Below are 10,504 nucleotides of genomic sequence, written 5' to 3'. Positions count from 1 at the left end.
AAGAAAATGTCTTTTTTAGATCTTTTATGTGTAAATGAAAGATCTCTCATGTGTAAAAGTAAATCTTCTATGTGTAAAAAAAAAGAGGTAGGGTCATAAAACTAAAAATAAGTTTGTAAAAGGCCAAAAAACTCATATTATGAGCAAAATAATTTCCCCACTTCCATAAGAAAAATACATAAAAAGGACACGTGTCATGATCTATTTAGCCATTTATAGCCTTTATTGTCTATTGATCAAAGCTTTATTACTATTCTATCCATTCGAAACATGGACCATCTGTTAGCCACATGAGGTTAATTCCGTAATTTAATACCCATCACACAAATACTCGAATCTTTTTGGCATTCACGCGCCTGTATTGAAATTACCATTCTACCCATCAAGACATTAAACAACATTCAGCCATACAAGGTTAATTAAGTAAATTATAACCATCACCCCATCACACAAATACCCAAATCCCACACGTCTTCGCATAAGCTCTTCAAATCGTTCCTCTTTTCCAACTCTTTTTTCTCCCCTCTATATAACCTCTACCTCTACAAAAATCTTCCTCTATCATATAAAAGAACTTCTCTTTCAAATTCTTACCGCTTCAATTCCTATTTTTCTTTCTGTACACCTTCGAAAATCAACTTTTCGCTCCAATTTTGAGCTCTGAATCAGCAGAATTTAAGCAAACCCTAGGTTTAGATTTTACACTCAAAGGTCTGAATCTGAACCAATTTTTTCATCATCGTCTGATATTGTTTCATTAAGCAAGTTGTAAACCTCAATATTCCGAGTTTTATTGCAACGATTTCTTATATGAGCTGAATCAAAGTCTATGTCTGAATTATGTGCGAATTTGCGCTACATTATAGTCATTCTTTTTCCGTGTTGAGTTCTATTGAAAATCTTACACACTCGCACATACACTTGATTTTGCATAAGCAAACTTGTCCTAATTCTCCTGATTTGCTTGAATGGGAAATAACAATTAATAAAATAAAAAAATTGGGGAGGGTGAGACTGAGGGTGCAGAATTGATATTGGATTTTTCTTCTTTAGGGGAAGAGTTATTATTGTTTTATTAGGTTCTTTTAACTGTCTTGTGTCACTTACACTATTTCACTGGCACCCTCACTACGGTCCGGCTTTGTGTACCAAGGAACCTCTGGTCTTTTATCCTTTAGTTCTAGCTGGAGAAATTATTATTTTTATTATTGATGAAGGAGATGTATTGAATTTGTAGAAAATATAGATAACTTTTAGTGTTAGTGAACTAATCTTTTGAATGTTGAATTGAGATGGATCTAAGTGGAGGGACTTGGATAGTGAGTATTCATATAGTCGACCCAATTAGCTTGGGATTGACGTGTAGTTGTTGCTGTATTAGTATACTTTATGAAGGAGATATTGATAATATCTGCTACTTTAATCCATTTTGTAGAGGTTTGTGTAGGGAGTTAAAAGAGGAATGGCGGATCAGGGATTGGAAGGGAGCCAACCAGTGGATCTCACCAAGCACCTTTCTGGAATAGTCCCTACCCTCCAGTAAGTTATTTCTCATTACTTCTACTATGTTTATCAGCAATAAATGCTAGTAATAGGGTCTACGAATTGTTTACAAGTCATTGGTCATTAACGCTTACCCCGAAAACATAGTATTTAATGCTTTCTAAACGATCATTGGAATGAAATATTCAGACTCAAAGAGTTCTATTAACTTGTCAAAATTATGTTTGGGAAAACAAATATTTATATTAATTGCATTAAGACGGATGGAGCAGAAGAGAGAAACTGAAAACGGGGAACTGAAAAGAAGAAAGTTTGGTTCATAAAATTTTCGAATTTCAAATAAGATATGTGCACAATTTTTTATTTTTTATTTTATTTTAAAAGTAACGTGTGTAAGAACTTTTATAATATTATTCTCAAATCTTTTTCAGTCTTCTTGTTAAATGAGTAATAACATCGAAAGACAGAAATATGTAATTAGTTAATAATTCTCTTCTATTACCTGGCAAATTTTCTTGTGTTGCTTACGTGCACACTTTCGGTTTACAAAAGTTGAACAACAAGTGATAAAAGTACTTTTGGTGGTGAATAACTTTAGTGGTGCAAGCTCTCAGTAGTTTGGATTTTGAAAGTAGATTTCCTCTAACTGACCTATGTGTCTGTCATACTTTTTCACTGCTAGGAATATTGTGTCAACAGTAAATCTGGACTGCAAGTTGGACCTTAAAGCCATTGCACTTCAAGCTCGAAATGCAGAGTACAATCCAAAGGTATCTTTATGTGCCATAGTTTGTTATAATTGTTTATAAGATCATTGATCCTCTTAATGCACATTCACAATGAGTTTTATCTAACATGTGAATGGAGTTCTGTGCATTGAGATCTCCTTATTATGAGATTGTCAGAGATTTGTTACGTGTGCTAACCTGTTCCTTTGCAAAATGATTTATTTTAAACTTAATGATTTTGAAAAAAAAAATTAACTTTCACTTGTTGCTTTTTTGGCGGTGAAATTTGGGGAGATAATAGGTGCCTCCTGCAGGATCAAGTGAACTTTGTTTGAGCATGTGACTGTTGTGAGGCCATTCTCAAATTTTTCCCTTTAGCGGTTTCCTTGCAAATGACTTGTTTTAAGATCTAACTTTGTGAATGGATTCATTTCTTTTTTGCTTTCATATTTTTAAGATTTAGTGCTCACAAAAAGAAGCGTAAGCGAGTAACAGAGACCGGAATAAGGACTTGTGAACAAAGTGGTCTTATTTTTTGAATGCTTGGTCACCAGTAGCACGTCTCAGCTGAGGCTTGTGCTCTAGTTCGGCGTAGTTCCAAAACTAAGTTCTGAGATCAGCTCGATTAATTAAAATTAAAGTACGAGCTGTATTCATTCAGCTTAGTTATTGACCAACTTGAGTTCGATCAAGGCCTTGGTCTCTTCATTTATTGTAACAAGCTAAGGATGAACCCCCTAAGAATGAAATCAATTGCATCTCTTTCATTCTTTCTCTACATAAAACTGGAGAATGTCTAATTTATTAGAATATTTCTTGTGGAATCCCAAATAAACAGAATGTCTTTTGCCACTGTTTGTGCTGATATAGAAGTCTTTATATTTAAATATAATATATATCGATGTGTTTATGCATATGGGAGTTATCCTATTATAATAAAAAAGATATAGGAGTTATTCTATTTCCACATCTAGAAATTGTTTTCAACACCAGGGCCAGTTTGATTAGATATGAAAGTATGGCACTGGGATGTCACATCTTTATGTATCTGATATTTTAATCAGTGCCCTAAATGCTGAAACTGTTTTAGATTCACAGTGCACTTAAAATTCCTCATTAACCTTATCTCAGTCTCGGGATCAAACATACTTAGAATAAGCTTCATTATGGCAGTTGCATGATATTTATGGTTGAAGAGAGAAGAATGAGAACAAAATGAGATGAAGAAAGTGAACTATCCTTTTGAGAGAACCCTAGGTGGGGAGGGGGGAAGGTAGAGTTTGAAATGGACAGATAAAATGATGGATATAGGGGAGAGTGGAGGAGATAGAGAGAGAAGATAAGAGATTAAGAAGAAAAGAGATTATTAGTGAGATTGAATTGAGAGAGTTCCGTTTGGAGGTTTTTAGAATATCTAAAAGAATATTTAGGTATCTTCTTTATATGTACACATATAATTAACTTGTTGAGCTTGGCTTGCAACTTGTGGTGAGTTGAGCATAGTTGATCATGGGGTTTATATATTGTACACGCATATATGGCCATGCAATTTTAACTAATTGAACTTGGTTTGCAATCATTTCATCAGAGCATGAGTCAGCTTGAGTTTTGCTTAAAATATGGAGCTTGATCTTTTACAAAAACTGGGTGCTCGTGAGCCTTAGCAGCTTGGTTTGCTTGCGTCCATTATTTTCCCCTCTTTTCCATTTTGGTTTAGGTATTAAGGGTTGTTTTTTTGGGGGTGGGTGGGGGGTGGGGGTACCACAACTATGATCCGCAAATCATAAGTCCAATTTGGTGTTTTTTTGGCACTTAACAACTCACTTTATTTTTAAGTCTTATCTGATGGTCACCTAGTCTTCAATGTGGAGTATCTTTGTTACTTATCCAAGTCTTATCTTTGTTACCAACTTGCCCATGTCAGCTAGGAATTGCTCACCATTGTGTAATTGGATCTCCTTAGTCAGTGATATCTCGTATGTTTGTTTTTCCCTACTTTGTTCACTTGATTTTTGAGCTCTAAGATGATATATTTGATATTCCTATTTATGGTTTGACAATATATAAGATTGTATCTATTCTCAGTTTCATACGAAGTAATCCATGAATCATTCAAAGTAGGTATTCTATCATTAGTATGAGGCATCTATGTAAACTGTTTACTATGACATGAATCTGTGTGTAGAGCAATTGAGTAGTAATTGTTTTATATTTGCTTCCAAAGTTATACTGTGTAACCTCTTTCGTAAACCTGTATTCCACTTGAATCTGCTGAACCGACTAGCTATGGATGTTTGTTGTTGCATCATCCGTGCATCTTTGTCAAGCAATTGAGAATGAAAGTATATATCATTTTAACTAGTTATTGTGTTTTCAGCGTTTTGCTGCAGTGATCATGAGAATTAGAGAACCAAAAACTACAGCACTGATTTTTGCTTCTGGGAAGATGGTAAGTTTTAAACGGTTTTTGATGGGTTTGGTCTTAGCAAGTATTGACACTGTCACTGATCTTGTTGATTGATTCAAATAATTCTGGAACTTAAAATTTAACCTTGTTCATGAACTTCTCATCTATGTTGCTCGGATAGGGGTGTGGGCACCTGACAGGGGTTCGGATTTAGAAGTCGGATTTGTCATCACCCGACTTTTGGGATTCGGGGATACATGTAGGAGTATGGGTGCGGGTGTTAAGATGAAACCAATAAATGTATATTACGATATATATATATATATATATTTCGTCAGTTTATTGAAATTATATAAAAGCTAGTATAATTAAATTCTTTGTTAAGACTTAAATATTTTATTCATAAGTTATCTGGTAAAATAGTAAAGTGTTCTAATATATCACACACACACACACTCTCCCTCCGTTTCATAAAGATTATCTTAATTTGACTTGGCACAAACTTTAATAAGGAAGGAAAGACTTTTGAGATATGTGGTCTTAAATAAGCCATAGCATTTGTGTGGTTCTAAAACTTTTGAAACTTGTGGTCTGAAACCTGTCATAACATTTGTGTGGTTATAAATGCTTCTTATTAAGGAAATATTGAAAGGTGTCATAGTGCCAATCTTTTTGAAACAAACTGATAAGGAAATAGTGCCAATCTTTTTGAAACAGACTAATAAGGAAATAGTGCCAATCTTTTTGAAACAGAGGGAGTATATGACATAACCTCAAAAGTCAAACCAAATACCCAATCAACCTATACTTGGCGATAGGTGAAGTCAAACACCCAAGTTAGGTTGACTAAATCGAGTGCAGATCCCACACCCACTCCCACACCCACTCCCACACCCACACCCAAATCGTGTAGGATCGACATGGGTGCGGCAAGACTATTGAAGGATCTGAGCAACATAGCTTCTCATTGCTATCCAGAAATACTCATTTTATTATCTACTTTCTGCTTAAAACTCATGCCTTCTAATTGTGAATTTATTTGTCTCAGGTCTGTACTGGAGCAAAAAGTGAACAACAGTCAAAGTTGGCAGCACGGAAAGTATGTACTAGTTAATAGCTAGTATTGTATCCTTTATGATGAATCCAGATGCTTATCTAAGTTCACTGAATCAGACAAACTTTATCAGAAAGTTCAATGAATCAGACAATACTAATTTGGATTTAGCATCTGTCTAGTATATTTCTTGAAAAGGTTCCAACTGTTCAGCAGGCTTTTTATGTCTTCAGTAGTTATTTTCATAAATTGTCAAGTTCTCATTTTCTTTTTATTTGAAGTGCCTATCTTTCTTACTTTGATGTTTTCCTAATCTTTTACAGTATGCTAGAATCATTCAAAAGCTTGGTTTTCCAGCCAAGTTTAAGGTAACCACTTTTGCTCAGTTATTCAGTTTATTGAGATTTTATAGAAAACTATACATATCCCCTTCCCTTATCCTGGATGTGAGAATGAAAATAAGGAATAGGAAAGGAGAAAAACTGCCTCTTCAGAAAAAAAAAAAAAGGGAAAAATATGTTTATGTTTCCATCCTGATTACTGCATTCTTTACATATTTTGGAACATTTGTCCATCATAGGGTGCAAACGCTTTTCTAAAATTTACCTCATAACTACCCTTGGATCTAATCCACTATAGCTGGATGGACCTAACCTGTCAATGCCGGTACCTATTTTCACGTGAATAAAGGATTTTCCCATATACATAAATAAGAAGACATTAAGTATATTAATGATATCACTACAAAAGAAAAATCAGAATATCGATTTGAGCCTTCAGAGGGAGTGATCTATTCGACAGGCTAGTCTGGTGCTTTGATATTCCCTAGAACCAAGGCCAAAGGTAAAATCACATCCTCAATCAACAAGTTGTGCAGAGAAAACTTTATAACCGTTGTGAGCTGGGATATGTGCTTGAAAGCCTTCAGTACGCAGTTTGCAATGTTCTGGAAGCGGCTAAGACATTATATTTGTTTTTTCAAGAATTGACACGTGCTTTGAAAATGCTTCAGAATGACTTAAAACGCTTCTAGGCAAAGCTTCTCTTCTTTGTTCCTAGTTTTCTGGAAACAATACACAATTATAGGAGAAGTTGCCAAATAATCCTAGTCTAGCTGCAATTTTGTTCTTTTTGCTGTTTCTGCTATATGTTTCAGTTATTTGAATTGTTTTGCTCCATTGTAGGATTTTAAGATCCAGAATATAGTTGGTTCTTGTGATGTTAAATTTCCTATTCGACTTGAAGGCCTTGCATATGCCCACGGTGCTTTCTCAAGTGTAAGTATTGACATATTATATCACTATTTCTTAGTATTCATAAATCTAGTGAATATTGTAATTGCAATCCTGTTATACCTATAAGGTATAAGCCCTTCATCTGATTGATCTGCGGTTATTTGGTTGGGTTACTCCGTCAGACAAGAATCAGCTTTTGCCTTCTTTCTATTTTTCAGTCTTCTTTTGTATTATCCTCTAATTGTATCTGTAGCAGATCAAGTTTTTGAAATTTCGATGTATCATTTCTCTTGAATTTGTTGGAAGTATTACTGACCTTTTTCCTCGATATGTCTTCCTATTTATCAGTTTTCATATGCAGTATCCTGCAATTGTAATGGTAACAGATAAAATTCTTAGAATTTGATGTATCAGTGGTTTGAGATATTAGGCATTGTTGACCTCTTCATGTCAATTGCCTTAAAACGTATGTTATTTGAAATGCACGGAACTTCAAAGGACTCTGAAATTTTATGTGAAACTGTGAGGTCAACAATGCTTTTGCTAGCATAGAATAAGCAAACAAGCTTGAGAACAAAAATCTATTCCTCGAATTGGTTGGGTCATTATCAACCAGAAAAGTCACTAGTGATGGTCTTGGTTTAACCATGGGTTAGCTGCAAATGGTGCCGAATTGAAGTGACAAAACCTGGGTCATGAATGATAATCGTCCATTCCCAATTGATGACATCCTGTGCTTTGACAAGTCTGAAGTATTTGACACACTGTAGAACTTCAGATCTTCTACCAATTATATCCATTAACAATTCAAACTTAAACCATGGTTTGATGTTTCCTCATCACAATTATTTATCAATTACTACTATAATATTTTTTCCTACTAAATAATATAGTTATGTCAGTCAATTTAACTTCATTTACAAAATATGGTATGTGTACTAAGATCGATTTGTTTTCTGTAATTATTATCACCCATTTTTAGAGAAACCATTTAGTTAACTGAATTTTGATGAAGATAGTTAAAGCTGAACTTAGATCTTGATTTGTGTCCAAGTAGGCTCGAGTCCACTGATTGGCAAAGAACCTTTCAGCATGTGTTTTGGATCTTCTAATGCAGCCTGTTAGTATTTGTTACATACCGAAAGTTTGCGACCTTCCTGATTATATTACCAGTGATGTTGGTGCTATATTCCCCTCCTTTCTGCATGTGGGGGGGGGGGGGTAAGAAGAACGGAAAGATAAATAAAATCTAGCTCCAATTCTAGCCAATCGACGCACTTGCTTCCTTTCTTTATGGTCAAACTACTGTTGCTATAACTATGCAGTCCTCAGTCTCTCTCGCAGTCACTGCATTCCCTTTTGCAATATTGTAAACATGTTCCAATTTTGGTAAATAATTAGTTCATGGGATAAATGTTGTATCATAATAGGGAGTGGTTTGTGCTAAGTTCTAGTGATTTGTGGTAAACTGTCCCTTGTGCATCACTTATTATTTGTGATGTAAAATGAGTTTTACCCTTGTTTCTGACCAGAAAAGCAACTGGTACATAGTTCCGAGTGGTTGGCCAGGTGGCAATGCTCGAGTTTCAGTACCTTGATATATTCATTAGAATCATGACATCTTAAATAGAATGTCGAAGGAGCTGTTTAGTGGGAATTCTGACAGATATATTGACTTTGATATTCCTCCCTGTATTTATCATCTTCCAATTTTCTTGGTACAGTACGAGCCAGAACTATTCCCTGGATTAATATATCGCATGAAACAACCAAAAATAGTGCTGCTTATTTTTGTTTCTGGGAAAATTGTCATCACAGGAGCTAAGGTAATACATAGTCTCTGCCTTCTAATGGATTCTTCTTTAAATTTCTACATGTTATGCTGGTGGTTTACCATGCTCAGCATTTTATATGAATTTCAGGTTAGAGATGAGACATATACTGCCTTTGAGAACATATACCCAGTTCTTACTGAGTTCAGGAAGAATCAGCAATGGTATGGCAATCGGTTGTTTGTATGTGCACAACTTTTGTTTTGGGTGATAAAATATTAGTCCATTACTCAACAACGGGGGGGGGGGGGGTGTTCTGACAGCTGTGATAAGCTGGCTCAAATCCAGCTTAATGAACTGTAGTTTCGCTGTCAATTGGAGGGTATTCTGATGATAGCCTTTTAAATATGAGATAAAGGGGTTGGTACTTCTAAGTGCTGGGGAAAAGCTAGTCAGTTATTTAGCATGCATTAATACACGAGGAGTAATTTTCTAGTTCTTATTTGTAGTTAATGCATTAGATGCCACGAAAAAAATGATTTTGTATGTCTTGCTTTTGGATGGAATAGTGAAACCATTTATTGGTGAGAGGAAAACCGAGATGCTTGTAGCAGAAAATGTTTCCCTTTCCCTTTATGTTTAAAGAGAAGAAAATTTATTTGTCTTTGCCATGCAATGTTGAAGCTCCTGTGGCGTTAACTTTTAGCTTTGAGAGGAACTCAAAAAAGAAAGATGAAATAGTTCAGGAGAAGATCATTAGTTTTAGAAAAAAAGAGGGGCGGGGTATTCTTTATTTGAGCACCATGTGCAATTGTAGGGAGCTCTATTGCACTAAAGTGATTTTATATCAAGTAAATGCAGTTTGTTGCTCTATATTGGTAGCGAACTAATCCTCATCTTTATATTACTGATGTTGGTTGCTCGCAGAGTTGAGAGACTGTTTCATGCAGTGGAGCATCTGCTATGACTGACTGCAGGGTGGTTCATATTTGGAGACTTCTTTGTTTTTCTTTAACTGTAGATATTCTATAAATGAGGCATCAGCTTTTATGGACGTTTGTTTAAATTAAAACTGATAGGGTGGAACTTTAGGAGGATCCCGATAACTGTATTACTTCACTTGTAGCATATCATAAATTCAATTGGGGGAGAGAAAAAAAAAAGGGAGCTGGTCGTTGGTTCCTGATTCTCGTAGTTGTTGAGTCTTAATGTTTTAAAGCGGTTTTTTGATTTAGTTCTCCTCAGTCGGACCTGAAAAGTATTTGTATTACTTGCCTTCTGTGTCGAAAGTTTTTCCTGCTCCTAAATTATAGCTTTATGTACAAAAATATAGTTGCCTCTCAACCGGGAATCATCAGCCAACCCAACTTTGAATGAAGTGAGGAATACTTTCTCAGTTTTAACTGTGCATAGACATGTTAGCTTTATATATACTGTGTGTGGGTGAGCCATTCTTTTGTTGGACTATGGACTATGGACTATATTGATATGATATTATTCCACAATTGTCCTTTCCCTAAACTTTGGCCACATTGATGCTTGTTAATCTTGTGTTGTTCTTGTTCATGTTTATAGTTCCTTCATTTACTGCTAAAACAGTTAGCTTTTAAGCTTAGCTCTCGGGGTGTTTTCTCGACGATGATCCGAAAAATGTAAACCAACAGTGGTCGAAGTAGCTTGAGTATATGAATCTTTCAATGACCCCTAGTTTATCGTAAGGGGAAGTAATCTGTGCGCTCCAACCGGAGAAACTTTCATACTTTTCATTAAAAATGACTATCATACCAAACATATAGGTAAATATT

At 35.2% G+C, this 10,504-nt stretch overlaps 1 protein-coding gene across 2 annotated transcripts; it reads left to right on the top strand.

Moving 5' to 3' along the window:
• Positions 1 to 480: 480 nt before the first annotated feature.
• Positions 481 to 9,957, top strand: LOC107789442 (TATA-box-binding protein). 2 transcript variants are annotated; one of them, XM_075239722.1, is made up of 10 exons: positions 481 to 711; positions 1,448 to 1,539; positions 2,186 to 2,273; positions 4,609 to 4,680; positions 5,687 to 5,737; positions 6,016 to 6,060; positions 6,877 to 6,969; positions 8,652 to 8,753; positions 8,850 to 8,923; positions 9,627 to 9,957. In XM_075239722.1, coding segments are annotated over exons 2-10 (603 nt in total). In that variant the 5' UTR covers positions 481 to 711; positions 1,448 to 1,462; the 3' UTR covers positions 9,628 to 9,957. The 2 variants fall into 2 exon arrangements, with proteins under 2 accessions (XP_075095823.1, XP_075095824.1); XM_075239723.1 differs by having other exon boundaries at positions 572 to 711; positions 1,436 to 1,539.
• The last annotated feature ends 547 nt before the right edge of the window (positions 9,958 to 10,504 follow it).

Source organism: Nicotiana tabacum, chromosome 19 (genome assembly GCF_000715075.1).
Source record: "Nicotiana tabacum cultivar K326 chromosome 19, ASM71507v2, whole genome shotgun sequence".
NCBI classification, from domain to species: domain Eukaryota; kingdom Viridiplantae; phylum Streptophyta; class Magnoliopsida; order Solanales; family Solanaceae; genus Nicotiana; species Nicotiana tabacum.
Note: the sequence above shows the minus strand (reverse complement) of the source record. Positions and strands in the feature narration are given on the sequence as shown.

What these genes read in the sequence shown, in the direction of transcription:
- LOC107789442 (XM_075239722.1), top strand. Translation starts at nt 1,463, where the DNA reads ATGGCGGATCAGGGATTGGAAGGGAGCCAACCAGTGGATCTCACCAAG. An exon ending in TTTTTGCTTCTGGGAAGATG is followed by an intron (nt 4,681 to 5,686) that starts GTAAGTTTTAAA and finishes TATTTGTCTCAG; the next exon opens with GTCTGTACTGGAGCAAAAAG. An exon ending in TTGTCATCACAGGAGCTAAG is followed by an intron (nt 8,754 to 8,849) that starts GTAATACATAGT and finishes TATGAATTTCAG; the next exon opens with GTTAGAGATGAGACATATAC.